At 46.3% G+C, this 17789-nt stretch overlaps 1 protein-coding gene across 1 annotated transcript in view; it reads left to right on the forward strand.

The window, feature by feature from the left end:
* Positions 1-17789, forward strand: part of ETV5 (ETS variant transcription factor 5) — a 71199-nt gene that overhangs the window by 47421 nt on the left and 5989 nt on the right. The window contains exons 8-12 of the mRNA XM_004603030.2: positions 1552-1811; positions 3736-3795; positions 8850-8918; positions 9088-9257; positions 14948-15049. Coding sequence (XP_004603087.1) covers positions 1552-1811; positions 3736-3795; positions 8850-8918; positions 9088-9257; positions 14948-15049 — 661 coding nt within the window. The remainder of the gene's footprint in view (positions 1-1551; positions 1812-3735; positions 3796-8849; positions 8919-9087; positions 9258-14947; positions 15050-17789) is intronic.

Genomic DNA, 17789 nt, shown 5'->3' on the forward strand with positions numbered 1-17789 from the left:
AGATAATTTTTCCATGTTTAATTTTTCTTCTTGGGTTTTGTTCTGATTTTCTTTTGACTTACAGAAATTTACACCATGAAGCATATTTCTGTTTATTGTCATGGTTTTTGCTGCTGGGATGATGTGTAGAAAGATTTGTTTTCCTCTAATTACAACATTGTACAAGTTTATACATATATTTCCCACTTCAATATTGCATTGGAATTTTTAATCTAGATGAAATTAATTTTGACTCTGCTGTAATTCCCCCATTATATTGCAATACCAACTAGTGAATAAGTAACTTTTCTCAAGTATACACATTAGATTTTGCCTGCCTTTTTTGTATAGTTTTGATTTCTGGTTTGTTTGGGGGTTTTCATTTTTTTTTTTGGCCACACCCTTCATGGCTCAGGACTTACCCCAAGCTCTGTGCTCAGGGTTACTGCAGGTGAGGCTTGGGGTGTACCATATGCAGTACCTGGGACCAAACTCAGTGAATGTGTGCAAGACATTCACACCTTAACCCCTGTAGCATCTCTCCAGTACCTTGCCTTCCTATTTAATTATTTTGCTGTGTCTGTCTTTTATCCTCTGTATTACTACATTGACTGTTGGATCTTTAAATATTTGCCAATATTTAATAGATCATCATTTCTTTTCAAGATAAAATCTTTTGTGTGTGTGTATTTTTGAATCAAACCCAGCTGTGCTTTAGAAGCTTATGCAGGCTCTGTGCTCGGGATCAGATGCAGTGTCAAGGATCAGACCCAAGTTGGCTGTGTGCAAGGCAAGCACAGCGCTCACTGTACTCTGGGGCCAAATTCAAAATTTTAAACAAAACTAAGAATTATTTGCCTCATTGGTTGGAAAGATACTACTTTCATAGAAAGTAAATCAGCACAGCTACCAAGTCCTAAATACTTGCTCTTTCATTAGATCTTCCTTTTCCTTAGGAAATAGTTTTAGGATTTTGTTTTTGTGTGACCTTCATATTATTTGATTATTCTTAAGACTTTGGGGCTTTAGTGGTATTACATATGGGGTTTTCTTAGTAGATTTTCTGATTAAATCATACTCTTTAGTCTATAAAATTAAGAACTTTAGCAGTAGGGCACTTATATATGACTGACCAGAGTTTGAACCCCAGTACGACAATGTTCCCCTAAGCCCTGCCAGGAATAAGTCCTGAGCACATCTGGGTGTAACCCAAAAGAAAAAAAATGTACAGGTGAGAAAAATGAACTAGTTAACACATATATCACTCAGATGTATACCACTGCTACTTGTGATACATGATTGACCCAATGATAGACTGTATGAAATGAGCATTCCTAGAAAATACAAGGTCACCATGCTATTGCTCTGGGTGTCTTTTGCCACTCCCTTACTCAGGAGGTTGAAATGTGCGATGCAATTTCAGGACGAGGGTAAAATATCCAGAAATAAGCATTAATAAGTACTTTGCAAACAATTCCGTTGATCTTAACCCCTAACCCTCAGTGCTTAATCCTAGGTAGGAGGTATTGATCATGTTCTTTGCTAAACGGTGTCCCTCCTTTCCTCTCGCAGATTTCAGAGACAGCTGTCTGAACCCTGCCACCCCTTCCCTGCTCAGTCAGGAGTTCCTGGAGATAATCGCCCCAACTACCACCGGCAAATGTCAGAACCCATTGTCCCTGCCGCTCCCCCGCCCCCTCAGGGATTCAAACAAGAGTACCATGACCCACTCTATGAACACGGGGTCCCAGGCATGCCCGGCCCCCCAGCGCATGGATTCCAGTCACCAATGGGAATCAAGCAGGAGCCCCGAGACTACTGCGTTGATTCAGGTCAGCATGAACATCGTGCCCTTCGTTCTCCTTTTCATCTGCCTGATTCTTGTTGTGTGTTTCTGTGTGGAGGACTTTGGGGAAGATGTTTACGAAAGTTCCCTGCAAAGTGCGTAGGAGCTAGTAGTGCAGGAACTACGCCACAGAATGGAAAAGTTGATGGAAATGGTGGGAACGGTAGGCATTGTGAAGAGAGGCAGGGCTCACCTCCGGGAGCTAGCCTGGAGCTTGCTGGGATCCAGTGCTACGGGTGCCCTTGGCCAGACTTATTGTCCTTCTGGACACAGGTAATATTATTCATACATTTCAGCCCTGCCACTGCTTCTGAGACTTTGTTTTTGAATACAGCAGACCCGCTTAAACTCCTCACACAGGTGTAAGGAAGAGAGAAGGGCTTCTTTCTGTTTTTAAGTTGTGTGGTGCAAGCACCTGGTATGTCACATCTGTGGCCATAGATAGGCTGCCTGTTGGGTGCTTTGTGAGATTTCAGTCCTGTAGCAGTGTTTTCATTTGATAAATTTCCTGTGCCCATTGGCATCTGTGGTAGAACAGGGAAAGCTCTATACATGTCTGGGTGCCTGTTGTTTGCTTCGTGTATTACTTTGTCTAGATTCTTAAATATACCAAGAAGTTTAGTCAGAACTTTGGGGATCCTCCTTTGAACACCCTCACTCACTCACCTCAAATCTTACAGACCAGCCTTATTAAATAAAATCCGGGGAAAGTTGAAATTTTGTAGCTTGCATATTGAAAAATTCCATCTTTCATCCCCTTTTCCTAAACTGACAAACTCCTTCACCCCTTCTTTGCTATGGGTGTTAAAGACAAGGTGAGGTGAGGTTTTCAGCCTTTCCCTTGGTACTTCCATGATGGGTAGAAGAGTATGAAATTCAGTACTTTTGCAAATAGAACACAGAATTTGCTTTTGGCCTCCTGTCAGATAGATTGCTCAATTCAGGAAGAAATTAGTTATGAAAAGGGCTGAAGGTTGGCAGAAGGCAGAAATCTCTTGTTTAACAATGGACAGATTCCCCAAGTGGCAGATACTGATAGCTTAAAAAATTGCCACTGATGTTTCTCCTAAAGGAATTGATGTATTTTTCTCAGTAACGGGTATGACCAGCAACATTATTCCACTGGGATTGACATTTTAATCTGTCTGGATGTATTTTCTCCCCCAAACCCTATTCCTTAGAAACAAGCACCCAAAAGATATTTTAATTATATCTGTGATTCTCTGAGCAGTAGTCCTGGGGCAAAGTCTCCTCCCACTATGGACAACTCAACTCTGTCTTCCCTCTCAATGAACACCTGGACAGTGAAATGGTTGAAGTTACTTGAATGTGGGTTTCAATTTAACATTCCAACATGGTGATCACGTATTTGCCAAACTCTAGTCCCCCCTGGCTTCTGCCAGATCTTCTTCTAGATTAATAACCTTAAATCCCCTAATCTCTTTAACCTAAAAATACTCCCGCCTCTTAGAGCAGAATTGGATGTGACCAGCCTCTGTGAAGGAGAATAAATTGAGAAAGATGGAAAGTGATCCTTCTTCCGATCCAAGCCCCAACACCCCTGAGTCAGTATAGGCAGAAAGCCAAGCTTGACTTTTTTGAAAGCTAGTTTCTTTTTCTGCTATTAACTCTCCCCAGATTTGGTGTTAAATGGTTCCTAAAATTGAGCAAGTTATAGGAGTGAGGGATCATGTTTTCCTCCCATGATCTTGACTGGGAGCCAGAAGTTCTACTGTCTCATGTTGCCTGTAGGGATGGTGCCTCTTCCCTCAGAACAAGAACAAAAGTACTTGACCTTGAAGCCAGAAAGGTTTAGGGACTTTGCTGCAGAGGAGTATAGCTCTAGCCATGTGCCAAATCAACTGCAGAAACTGCTGACGAGGGCGCGTATGTCTGTGCTTGTCTTTCAGAAGTGCCTAACTGCCAGTCGTCCTACATCAGGGGGGGGTATTTCTCCAGCAGCCATGAAGGTAAGTATTCTCTTTGTCCCCTCTGCTTCTTGCCTTTCTGGTCCTCACACTGCTCCCCCTTTCTTCTCTCTCTCTCTCTCTCTCTCTCTCTCTCTCTCTCTCTCTCTCTCTCTCTCTCTCAATAATATTCAGGGGATTTGGAAATCATTTAATTCCCAGGCTAGAATTTGAGATCATAGGTTAAACCTTTCTTAGCTCCACGCTGATTAACATTTTGCACGCAGCAGGCACCCTTCTGAACACTCTGAGGGCTAGAGTCATTTTCAGTAGCAGTGACCCACCCTGTCTTTTAAGATTCATGGGATAATAGAAAGGAGAATGAACCAACTTGACTTCGACTTTTCCATCACTATATTTTGACACTGATCAGCCTAAACTAGAACTTGAGAACTTGCAGGTTGAGGTGCTAGGTTAAAGACCTTTTGGGGCCAGAGCAGTAATACAGTGACTTTTTTTTTTTTTTTTTGCTTTTTGGGTCACACCTGGCGATGCACAGGGGTTACTTCTGACTCTGCACTCAGGAATCACTCCTGGCGGTGCTCGGGGGACCATATGGGAAGCTGGGAATCGAACCTGGGTCGGCCGCGTGCAAGGCAAACACCCTACCCGCTGTGCTATTGCTCCAGCCCCAACACAGTGACTTTTATTCTGCCAACCCAGGTTGGATCCCTGACATCATACACCACACATGGTTCCCCAGGCCCCTCCAGGAGCCACCCCTGAACGCAGAGCTGGGAGTAAGTCCTGGGTTCTGCTGGATATGGCCCCAACACCCCACCACTACCACCATTACCCCCGCTCCAAAAGGCTTCTCATTTGAGCGCTGAAGTAGGGAAGATCTTTTTTTTTTCCTTAGAGCAAGTTTCCTGTATATATGGAGTGTGGGGGAGCATATAAATATCTAAAGCAGTGCTAGTGTCCAAATACCTGGTGTCAGCCTCATTTGTGACTTACAAAATGCAGATTCTTCTCATCCAGTTTAGATCTGCTGAACCAGAAACTCCAGGGGTGGTGCCCAGTAGTGTGTTTGAACAGGCCCTCTGGGAGATTCCAGCATCCTCAGCTAGTGATTCTCAGCTAAGGCTACTCTTGGTCCCACCTGAAGAGCTTTTTGAATTTTGGTGGTGGGGCTCAAGCCTGGATCTCCTACACTAACCACTGAGTCACATCCTTAGCCCCTAGCGGTAGCTTTTAGAGTTTCTGGCGTCCTGCTTTTCCCAAACTGCCTTTAAATCAGCAACTTGGAGGAAAAAGCGGCGGGGGGGGGAGGGGAGGAGCTGGAGTGATAGCAAAGCGGGTAGGGCATTTGCTTTGCACACAGCCGACCCGGGTTCAATTCCCAGCTTCCCATATGGTCCCCTGAGTACCACCAGGAGTAATTCCTGAGTGCATGAGCCAGGAGTAACCCCTGAGCATCGCCGGGTGTGACCCCAAAAAGCAAAAAAAAAAAAAGCAGCTTGGTGTGGGACCCCGACTTTCATTTTTAAGCCTCCCCAGGTGATTCCAGTGTTCGTCTCAGGTTGTCAGCTCCTGCTCTCCAGAGTTTTAGAGGACAGTGCCGAGAAGGCTCTGAAGCACTGGATGCTTTTTATCCCCGACTGCTTCTCAGGCGTGGTTTCTCTGTCAGCTGCGCCTCCCTCACTCAGTCACAGTTGACCATGTGCTCTCCGGACTGTGCACCGGTGACCCCAGCGAGTCTAGCCCTGGGGGTGAAAGCTGTCTACTGGACCTTAGAGATCAGCCCGCACAGCTGTGTGGGGCTGGCTTCCAGGATATCCAGTGTTGCCACAGCAGCCATTGATGCCTGCAGCCGGCAAACGAGGAGAGAGAGGGGAAAGAGAGGAAGGCAAACACGTTTTTGCATAATCACAACATTTGGGAAAGGAACACGCTCCTAAGGGAAATATTTTTAGTCAGGCACAGGCCTGCTTACTACACACATATCTGGCAGGTTTGCCTGCTTTCCGTCCCCCAGACCAGCTCCTTCCCATCCCTTTCTCTGACCCCACACACCCCAGGGAATTTTCGTTTCAAAGAGACCAGCATGTGTAATTGCTGCCAATTACCCTGACACAGTTTTTCTGTCCTTGTAAAGCTTGACCACAGATGCCGGTGAAAGATTGAGACAAACATATCTGATTGGCATCTGTGATTCCCAGGACAGCCGTCCTGCCTCGTGCCTTGGTATCTTTGCACACTGTCCTGAATCCTTCATTCCCACGTTGCTCCTCAAACAGGTTCTTCCTTCCTGCCACCTTTCTGTGGCGGGATTAGATGGTTGTGGCTGCAACTGATAAAACTCGTGGTGCAGATTCAAACTGACTTAAATCTCTTAAGTCCACAGCATCTTCCAGATGTTTAAGAGAACCACATGTGGTCATGGCAAGAAACCACAAGATACACCAGAACAATACTCACAGCCAGCCCTTCGTCTGATGACTCAGAAAACTAAAACTCGAGTGTAACTTAGGTTTACACGGTTTTTCCTTATATGCTATGAGTGTCTTTATCTTGAGCTTAAGGGAAACTCTAAAATTAACATGGCAAATTGGATAGGTATATAATTCTGAAGTACTTCCCTTTAAATGACCTTACAATAAAGGTAGTAAAACAACACTGGATTATCCAAGTCCACATGGAAAGTCAGAACACGTACTGTTTCCTGGCAGCCAGAGCCAAAAATATACAGTCTAGAGGATTCATGAATTCTTACTGATAATAAAGTACAACAATTTGTCATTAAAATTAAAGTTTCTTAATAACAAATTGGAAACCATTTATCACAGCGGTCACTGAATCCCTGGCTGAAAAATTAACATTGGGGTCTTCATGTTTTGGGTTTGGTTTTGTTTGGAGGGGGCTGTACCGGACGGCGCTCAGGGTTTACTCCTCCTGGCTCTGTGTTCAGTGATCATTCCTGGCTGTGCTCAGGGGACCATACTGTCATACCATGATCAAACCCGGGTCAGCCACAAGCAAAGCAGGAACCCTACCCACTGGAATATCTCTTAGGTATTAGATTCTTAATGTTTTTTTTTTAAATAAAGGTTATAGATTGATACTAAAATAAATACTGAGAATTTATTATACACCAAATGCTGTAAGGATATTAAAGTTTTTCAAGGCATGGGTCTTATTCTCAGAATTTGAAATTCATGATCAAAACTGTAAATGTCTCACATTATTCATTAAATTCCTTGTTTTATTTTTATTTTTTATTTGTGGGTGGCGCTCTGGGACTGTGCAATACTGAAGATTGAATCTGGGCCTCTGGCATCCAAAGTACACACTTAAGCCCATTGAGTACTTTGGTTAATTTCTCAAAAGCACTTAAAAACACAGTGTGCAGTAACTAACTTTACTTTTAAACTAGCTTTCATTGTACAAAGAGCTATTCCTGGCACTTCACTGTAAAAATAATAGGCCAGTGAAGTAAGATGTGAAATTCTTGTAGTAACCCTACAGAGTCAGAAAGAACTGCCCTAGTTTTCACAGGAGGAACCTGGAGCACAGAGAGGTTAGTGAACTTGTTCAGGGTCACGAAGCTGCTCAGGGCCCATCACTCCGGCCCTAGGGCTGCCCTCTCCATTACTCAGTGCGCTGTGTCTTGTTCGTTATTTGACCTACTTTATACCGTCTGTCTTCACTAGCTGGGCTGCGTTCTCCTTAAAAGCAGGGACCAAGTCTATTTTTGTTACCTACACCCTTTTAGCACAGTGTCTGGCATAAATACGTATTGGATTACATTTAAATCCGTACCAATTTAAAAAAAAGAAATGATTTCCCTCGGATGTAGTTATGCAACAGAGAACTAATGCTTGGGGTAGATGAGAGAAGAATGAAACCTCAAAACCACCTCATGTTCCTTTGGGCCGAGTGGTGTTTCCCCAGGCCTAGGCCTCTGTAACTGTAAGCTTCTCCTGGGGCTGGAGAGAGAGGCCTGGGCTGAAGGGGCTGGCCTTGCCCATGGCCGGCATGTCTGATCTCCAGCACCACCTACGGTCCCGGTCCCCTGAGTACTGCCAGGAGTGATGCCTGAGCACAGCTAAGCATGGCCCCGGAACCCGGAACAAACCCAAAGATGGTGGCTGATGCCACCAAGGTGCTGCCTGATGGAAGCGGAGATCAAAAGAGAAATCAGTATCCTGGTACCTTCTCCTGAGACGCACAGTAGGAGATGCTCAGATGTAGATGCGCTCATACCCCTGCCACAGTGCAGACACAGGGACGGACGTGGGCTCCTTCACGCCTGCTTCTCTGGCTTTGACTTGAGCCGCTGACTTCATCTTGGCACCGGGTGGCTCAGTAGGTGGCTCCGGACAGTGCTAGGTCACCTGCTCTTCTCCTTGATCCCATTGTACCATCTTGCCTTACTTTCCTTTTCACTTAAGCTGTGTCGTTGGGCCAGTCACACCCCTTTGTGGATCTCGGTTTTATCACTGGTATGATGAGTTCATTTTATTGCTGGAAAGTCTTTTCAGATTCCTTCCACTGGGTCAGATGATAATGCCTTCCGTTTACTTTTAAATTATTGCTCATTGCAGTCGTGCACAGGCCTAAGTCCTTGCTGGCACGGGCAATATTCTCAACTCTCCAGGCTGTTGGCATAATTAAACAAGGGGTGTGGGCAAGCTGGGAGCAAAATGTAGGAAGGGTTAAAATTCAATGTTTGCTAGGAGGAAAATAGCGACTGTGTACAGACCCATAGCATCCAGCCAGCGAGGTCTGCTGAGAAAGACGAGATGTCTTTTGAGATCGGAAGGCTTAGTCACTCGAGTCTCGGCAGCATTCAAAGCAGGACTCGAAGGAACTCAGTGATGACCCAGTGCCTCCCGACCATCTGAGCTCTCAGAGGGAGGGAGACATGGCTCTGGCTGGCGATGGCCGCCAGACATGAACACCTAAGTCCTTTTGACGAGCCCCCAGATGGAGTCTGCAGAGAATGGGACTTTGCAGCGCAATTGCAAGAATCCCCTTTCAGCCCTTAAATCCAGACTTCCAGTGAAAGATAGAATTTGCTAAGCCACACTCTCTCTTTTTAAATCCCCCTTTAGGTTTTCCCTATGAAAAAGATCCCCGGTTGTATTTTGATGACACCTGTGTTGTTCCTGAGAGACTGGAGGGTAAGTGGGCCTGCCCGAGGGTTTTGTGGTAGGCCAGAGAACCTAATAACCTTGGTCAGTACTGGCATGGCAGCTCACTGTCCCCTCCTCCCCTCCAATCCCCTAAATCCCCTGAGAAACTAAGACTGAATTCTAAATTGTCACACATATGAATCTTGGTCCCAACCAGGCAAAGTCAAACAGGAGCCAACAATGTATCGGGAGGGCCCCCCATACCAGAGGAGAGGTTCCCTGCAGCTGTGGCAGTTCCTGGTTACCCTCTTGGATGATCCAGCCAACGCCCACTTCATTGCCTGGACAGGCCGAGGCATGGAGTTCAAGCTGATAGAACCAGAGGAGGTAAGACTGGATCTTGGATTCAGATGAGTTTTATTTGTTTTGGTCTTTAGCCCACAGCACCACTGATTCAGGGCTTATTCCTGGCCTGGGTTCTTAGGCCCAAGGTTTTGATTCTTGGAAATGTGATTTCTGTCTTTTCTATCTGCTAATATTTTTGTCTGTGTACTAGTTCTCTTGGAGTCTCCTGTATGGGAGAGCCTGGCAAGCTTCCTATGGCATATTCATATGCAAAACCAGTAACGATGGGTCTCATTCCCTTGACCCTGAAAGAGCCTCCAATGAGGCATCGTTGGGAAGGATGAGTAAAGAAAGAGAGGCTCCTAAAATCTCAGGGCTAGGACGAATGGAGACGTTACTGAGACCGCTCAAGAAATTCGACGATCAACGGGATGATGATTTCTGGCCCTGTGCTTAGGGATCATTCCGAGCCTAGGGGGTTCATATGTGGTACCAGGAATTGCACCAGGTATTGAACTGGGGTTGTCCACGTGCAGGTTAAGCATCTTAACCCTGTATTCTCTCTCTGGCCCTCTCAAATGAGGTTTTATTTTTTGTTTGTTTGTTTGTTTGTTTGTTTATTGTCATTTTGGGTCACACCCGGCAATGCTCAGGGCTTACTCTTAGCTCTGCACTCAGGCATTACTCCTGGTGGTGTTCGGGGGACCATACGGGTTGCTGGGGATTGAACCCAGGTCAGCCCTGTGCACAGTAAGCACCCTTCCCGCTGTACTATCGCTCCGGCCCCCCCAGAAGAGCCTTGATTTGTGATGAAGTTGTTTTTACATAGATTTCCACTGAGGTTTTTTGCTTCGTTACATACGCTCCTCTTTCTCATTCACACTCCAGCCTGGCCAGTGAAATTTGGTAGTGCCCTCCCTGTTTACTGGGGCTGTTTAAAATTCAGAGGAAGGCACAGTTCTCAGTGTAGACTTTCCAGAAAGTAACGGTGACACTTCTCAAAATCTGAGGCATGAGGCGCTCGAGACCTACATTCAAAGGGGGTCTTTTTTCCCTCCGGGCCAGTGTGTTTCAAGGGTTGTTATAGTGACACCCAACTTGTTTTGATGTTAGCCCTCATGTTGTCACATAACATGTATCTGGTGTGATGCAAGTATGTAGTCTGAAAGTTTGTTATTACTACAGGAAACAGCTGTCCCACTGTGTATTGCAAATTGCTTTACTTTTAAAAAAACGATCATAAGTGGGTCGTTTTTATGAGCATAAGTTCTTTTTTTAAGTGTATCATGGCATCAAGGTTGTTGAGCATGACATACTCTTCACTACTTTGTAATATGAAAAGAAACATGACTATTTACCTGGCACTCTTCACAGAAGTGAAGGACAGACGGGATTAGGACTGTCTTCAGTTTGGAATATACATCAAAGAACCCCTTTCCACGTGTCACATGATGAATTTAAGTCAGGCTCTCCATTTAGCGTAGAAATCAGGGCTGATTTTTAAAAAATTTTCTGTTTGACTTGGAATCTAGCAAGAGCGCACACGGAAGAAGCTCTGAAAGTATGCACTGAAAATCTAGATAATAGGTTTCTTTGGGTGATGCATAATTTACACCATGTGCAGTGAGTGAGCCAGCAGAGCAAAGGGGGTCTTTGGGTCCGTTATCATTGAAATGAGAACCATGTGCTTGGAAGGTGTCTTTGGGTATCATCGAAACGGAAACCCTGGCTTGCAAGCTGTTTGTTTCAGATGTTATTCCATGAGTGCTGGGACCCAACTTAGCACACCACGGACTTATCTGGGAGGGTGCAGGGATTAGCAGTAGAGGAAGTCACCACCTGGCTCTCAGCTTGGAAGAAGAAAATGGCTTGAAAGTTGATGCTGAAGAGGGAAAGCATGCGCATTGGAAACGCAGGAAGACTCCTGGTGGGGAATGAGGAGAATCAGGCAGTTAGGAAGGAACCTGGGCTAAGAACCTCCCTGGCCTTGCTCCCTGTCGCATAGGAAAGTGGCTGTGGGTCCGCACAGCCTACTGTCACCGGTGCCTGCCAGGGGTCCATGCCTCCAGAGCCAGGCCTTTGTGCTGCTGTGTCTCGGACAGAATGGAACCATACTTTATCCCTGGGGAGCCACCTCCCCACATTCTTTCCCTCGCTGCTTTCCTCCTCACTCGGCTGGGTTGACGTACGTCTTAAGGAGGAAAAAAACGTGTCCCCTCGACTCACTGGGGCCTCCTGAAAGTAAATCTGTCATGTGGGCAGCCCTTATTGATTTACCTCATTTCACAAACAGGAGCTTTTATGGCTTTATTGCCGCTCCCCCAGGCGTGAGCACAGGCTGTACGGCTGCAGGTAAACCTGGTTATGACCCTTCGGTGAAGTCGTTATTGAATCTTTCGCTCTCCTGCCAGCGGTGAAGAAACGTCGAGCAGATGGCAGAGGGCCCTTGCTCTGCTCCTCGGCTGAATCCAGAATGCTCGTCACGGGAGCGGCCTGTGTGCCCTGGAGCCTCTCCCAGCTGTTCGGCAGCTTGGGTTCATCAGGAAGTGCATCCTTCCACCCCAGCGAGAAATCCCCAGGCTTTCCAGAAAGCCCCATCGTTCCCTTTGTCCTCGTCAGGGCCTGGTTCTCTTGCACGTGCACACACGGGCCTCGGGACCAACACCACCGCGTGGGAAAGTTCCTTCCCCTCTCTGTATAACTTGGTGGGTCCTGCTCTGGCTCCTGTTGGGAGCTTACCAACTCCTTGAAAAAGCTGTAAGACGTTGTCATGGCGGTGTTGGCTGGTGGGGGGTAGCGTGAAGGGTGAAGCGGAGGAGGAAGCTGTTTGGGACGTAATTGTAGGCAGCTGTGTGGCTGAGTAGTGCACTCTGGGTAATTATCCATAATATCCATTACACTGTGCATGGAAATTGTGGTTTTAGAACTGCGTTTTGGCAGGCCCCCTAATCAAATGTCTTTTGATAGTCATCCAGCTTAGCACCCTCTCAATTATGACTGACTCGGCTTTAATCTGGAGCCATTTTAACTATGAATCTGCATTAATGAATATTTTGGGGGGTAGGGTTGTTTGTTGAACATGTGGCAGATAACTGATGCCATGGGGAGGTTTAAAAGGATGGGTCCGCTGGATGGAGCCACTCCCTGTGCCTAGGCTGCGCTCTCTCCCTCCCTCTCTTTTTCTCTCTCTCTCTCTCTCTCTCTCTCAGAGGTATGCAAATCCTTTAACTCCTTCAGCCCTCGCTTTCCAGGATGTGTGCAGTGGGTGGGAAAGATGAAAGGAGCAGGGTGGGAGAACAAGCTATTGCATGCTCCCCTCACCCCAGAAACGGGGCAGCCCTAATTCCAGGCGGCTCTGAAGTTGTGCAGCCTCATGCTTTGCTGAAGTGTCGGAGCTCCCCGGCTGGCAGCTACTGAATCCCAGGGCCCTGGCCCAGGAAGATGAGTCAGTAACTATGGCTACCAGAGCTGCTCAGAAACCTGCGCATCGACAATAACCTCTCCCCAGCGAGCGCCTGCATATGCAGGTGACGGCTGAGAGGTGCCCTCTGGAACTTGAAGAATATCCCTGGTTTGTTTTCTGCTTCTGAACATTGGGTAAAAGGCTCAGGGCTGCTTTAGAAGTTCCCCGTGTCACTGCTGGCTGACAGCAGTTGAAGTCTCCTTTCTCAGTGTCATTTATTTTGAACAGGGCAAAGGATATATGACGATGCGTTTGTTTCGTTTCTTCCCTCGGCACACTTTCCACTGGCTTGCAATAATTTGTCTTTTCTAACCAGAGGCATAGTTTGGGGTTAATAATTCTGCCTTCGGAGCTCTGTCAGAGGTAAAGGAGAATGAGAGCACTTGAGAAAGGAAGAGATCAGGCACAGGGGGTAGGCTGCAGGGCATGGAGGAATGAGTGGAAATCTCACCAGCACTGTTTCCTCATTGAGCCTTAGGGATATCCTCACTATTGATTTATCCTAATGTAATTAGATAGATGCTTTCTTCCTTGTCACATCGTTTCTGGTATTTATAAAAGGTCATTTTTAGAATCTTGGATTCAGAAGATTTTATTTGGCCCAAAATTGCTGAAGGAAAAACTTCAGAAGTGAAAATGCTGTTTCATGATTGACTTTTCTGTTTGCAGTCTCTCCAATTACATTCCAAAGTAGCTGATGTTTCCCGTTCCTCCCCACCATTGGGGTCTCATTCAGTTATCTTGGGGAACCTGGGGGCCATTCCCTGTGATGAACAGGACTCTACCCCACAGTGCTCGGGGGAGGAGTGGGGTGTCATGCGGTGCTAGCGCCAAACTGAGGGGCCTCTCACAGGCCAGGCATGTACTCTACCATTGGCATTATTTCCCTAGACCTTTAAAGGCCAACAGAGTATATTATCCTTTTTTTTCCTTTTTAATTTTTTGGTATGACTTCTTTTATTTTACTTAAAGAACTGTGATTTATGAAGTTATTGATAGTTGAGTTTTAGTCATGTCGCCCTTCAACACCAATCCCACCTCCAGTGTCAGCTTCCTTCCATCAGGGTTCCCAGATTCCCTTCCCACCCCCAACCCCCGCCCGTCAAGTTGATAGGCACATTACAAAATTCCCGTGGTGGGTGCTTAGAATTTTGCTTTCTTAAAAAAAAAAACGGTTTCCAAAACTGACCCCAAAATGTTGAAAAGATGACACAGTGTTTGCAAACATTTAAAATACCACTGGGAAGGTCCACGTTTCCAAAATTATTCTTCTCCCATAGCAGCCACCCTCCTAGTATTTTGGATGCTGAGATATTCAAAGACAGAATTTGCTTAGCTGTGGGGCTGGAGCCACAGTATAGCGGGTAGGGTGTATGCCTTGCAGGTAGCCAGCCTGGGTTCAATCCCTGGCATCCTATGTGGTCCCCTGAGAACTTCCAGGATGATTCCTGAGTGAAGAGCCAGGAGTAACCCCTGAGCATCACTGGGTGTTGCCCGAAAGCTAAAGAAGGATATATATAGCTTAGTTGTTCTGATAATCGTAAGTTTTCTTGCTAAAGGCTTCTTTATCCAGTGCTCCAGTTCTTTCACCCCTTCACGGCACCTCAGGTGGACTGGATTGGATATCGTGCACTTCAGCACAGTTTGGGAAGCCCTGTTAATTTTTCATTAACTGGATAATGATGCTGCATGTTTTAATGTCCGTTCTGCTAGTCTGCTGGGAGCAACGGATTGGATGGTAGCAGGCTGAAATGATCTGATTCCCTCTTACTCCACGAGCTGCAATAAGTAAACAACTCCCAGCCCCTCTCCAATCTTATTAGAATTGAACTTTTGCTCGGCTTGCCCATTAGCAACTCACTAGTGTGTTTCTAATGTTTCAGGAATGACCATTCTAATTATCCCTTATTGACTGCTACAGAAACCATAGCACTTAATGGCAGCATGTTAATGGTCTATGGGTATTGGTCAATAATTCATACGTGGAGAAATGGTGGAGCGCCTGCTTCCTCTGGGACCTTCGCCAAGCCCACTGTAATCTTGCGGCGCTAGAATTCTTCCACCTCCAGGTCTCACCTCTTAGCAGTTGTGACTGAGTCATCACCTTGCTGGAATGTTTGGTCTTGAAGGGATGAAATGCTTTTTTCTGCCAGGTCAGGGAAATGGATCATTGATCAAAGCGGTCAGGTGACAGCTGACTCTCCTGGCATGGGGAGCAAAGCACCAGATCCCCAAGACTGAGTTTCCATTCTTTTTTCTGTCTCTTCAGGTTGCTCGGCGCTGGGGCATCCAGAAGAACCGGCCTGCCATGAACTATGACAAGCTCAGCCGCTCTCTCCGCTATTACTATGAAAAGGGCATCATGCAGAAGGTGAGCAGTGAGACGGGGTGCTTGGACCTGTCAAAGATAGCGGCCAGGAGTTACTATGGTTACTAAAGATGCTCAGGGGTTACTCCTGGCTCTTCACTCAGGAATCATCCTGGAAGTTCTCAGGGGACCACATGGGATGCCAGGGATTGAGCCCAGGTTGGCTACCTGCAAGACATACACCCTACCCACTGTACTGTGGCTCCAGCCCCCACAGCTAAGCAGTTTTTGTCTTTGAATATCTAATTTAATTTCCCCTAAATTGTTACCCTCATCCGTGACTCTCTGGTAGGAAAGGGTTTTGAAAGAGCCAACATGAGCGTCAAATAAGACCTAGAGAGCACTTTTCAAGCTCGCAGTTGCATGATAATCAGAGTTACGTGGCATACAGACAAGAAACTTCGGCTCCTCTGCTTTGCTTAAACTTTTGGGAGATGTCTGGAAGTTTAGGTAACTTTTGTGGACCTAAAATAATAGGAAGTGAGGAGGGAACCAAACCAGCTAAAAGTTTGAAGCTTTAAGTCTCCAAACGGGATATTCTGAAGAGTGTTGGAGGAGTAAGAAAAGCTTTTTCCCTCCTTTAGAACCTATAGAAACGGAAGGGTTACAAATCCACGGTTTGTGAAATGGCAGGAGAAGTACCTGGCAGTGGGTTGCTCTTTGCAGAATAAAGGATGAAGCATCTTTTGAGGAAGCCGGTTACCAACCCTGTCATGGGAGAGGTAGTGAAGGACCAGAACCCTGAAAGCCCCTGACTCAGCAGAAGCTAGGAATGGCAGTTTGTGCTTAGTGACTTTCCTTAGCCACTAGCTGCTGTTCTGTAGGCCCTAGCCTGGGCGGGGCACATTAACAAGGTGTGGTCGGCACAAACATGGATTGTTGTTGCCAAGAACTTGCCTAGACTGGGGGCTGGAGCGATAGCATAACGGGTAGGGCATTTGCCTTGCACGTGACCAACCCGGGTTTGATTCCCAGCATCCCATATGGTCCCCTAAGCACCACCAGGATTAATTCCTGAGTGTGAAGCCAGGAGTAACCTCTGTGCATCGCCGGGTGTGACCCAAAAAGCAAATAAATTAAAAAAAAAAAAAAAAAAGAACTTGCCTATGCTGAAGCCATGTTTATCGTTCTCACTGGCAGGTAGTGATGTGAACCCTTATCCCCCTCACCACTTAAAAAAAAAAAGAAGCATTAATAGCTTTCCATACATGGTCTTCTGGATATTTCGACTTTTTTTTTTTTTTTTTTTTGCTTTTTTTGGGTCACACCCAGCGATGCTCAGGGGTTACTCCTGGCTTTGCACTCAGGAATTATTCCTGGCGGTGCTTGGGGGACCATATGGGATGCCAGGGATCGAACCCGGGTCGGCCGAGTGCGAGGCAAACGCCCTACCCGCTGTGCTATCGCTCCGGCCCCTATTTTGACTTTTTATGCATCGTAGTGCATAATGCATCGTAGTGCTCTAAAACTGTGCCCAGTCTGAACGGCTTCTAGCTCTCATTTTCTTGCTCATCCTTGACTATTTCCACTAGTGCGGTCAGCCTTCTTTTAATAAAGATGGTATTTGCGTACCAAAGAACATATATCACATGCAAATAAGTGATCAAGGGTACCGCCCAGTGGAGACATCTACTAGGCCTGTGATCGGCTCAGCAGTAAGAGCACTTGCCTTGTATGTGTGAGACCCTAAGTTTAATCTACAACAGCAATCCCCTCCCCTGCCTCCCCTCACCCCCCCCCCCAACACACACGGCACGCACCCAGGACTATTAAAGCACCCTCCTACCGAAGAACCAGAACATCCCTAATGTTTTCATTACCTAGCCAGCCCCTACTTGTTTTCTGTCTCAATCGTTGCCTTTTCATGCCAAGAATCTGAAGTCCTCAGGCTGGGTTACTTGGCTACCATTTCTGCTTGTCCTTGCCCCTGCACTCATCTCTGTCACTGTCCTTTTCTTGATACTCTAAATCCCTCATTACCTGCAGAATCCACCCCCCCCCCCCACACACACACACAGTAATAAGTTTCTGGGGAGCAGGATTGAAAGTTTGACCTGTGCTTGGCATAAAGCTACTTAGAGTTTCTGCTTCCACCTCCTTTTTTGAAGAGTCAACTCACTGGTGTTTGGTATCTTCGCAGAACTGTGCAACCATTTAGAACATTTTCCTACCCCAAACAGACACCTCATACTCCATTCACAGTCACGTCCGTTTCCCCCAAATATTCCTGCCTCCCTCTCCCACCCGACTTCCTTTCTCCTTTCTCCTTTCTCCTCAGTGGTGTTGTCAGGTTAAGCTCTAAATCCAGACAGAGCCATTACTCCTTTGCTGTGTTCAACTTCGTATCCAGTCTGAGGGAATGTAACCAAGGCACAGTCCCTTGAACTAACGGCAGGGAATTGTCCCTCTGACTGGTCCCTGAATTTTCAAGGGAAGTAAAGGAGAACTTTATGTCTTAGAATAATACAAGCAAAGAAAGTCATGTAACCTCCCAGAGCTTTTCTTTTCAACAACAAAGAAATAATGATCCTAATTGCTGGTCCAAGCTCCTAATGTAAAGGATGTTCCAGAGATCATCGTGGGCCACACAGGGAGAGGGGTGACCATTCTCTCTGTTGTATGGCGCCTGAGTAAAAGAGAAGAACCACAGAAAAGGTGAATGAGACTGAAACTATGGGGAGGGGCCTAGAAAAGATGTAGCTTTACACCATCCAATTCTGAGAGGAAAAATGGGTTCATTGAG

The sequence above is a fragment of the Sorex araneus genome, chromosome 2 (genome assembly GCF_027595985.1).
Source record: "Sorex araneus isolate mSorAra2 chromosome 2, mSorAra2.pri, whole genome shotgun sequence".
Lineage (NCBI taxonomy): Eukaryota > Metazoa > Chordata > Mammalia > Eulipotyphla > Soricidae > Sorex > Sorex araneus.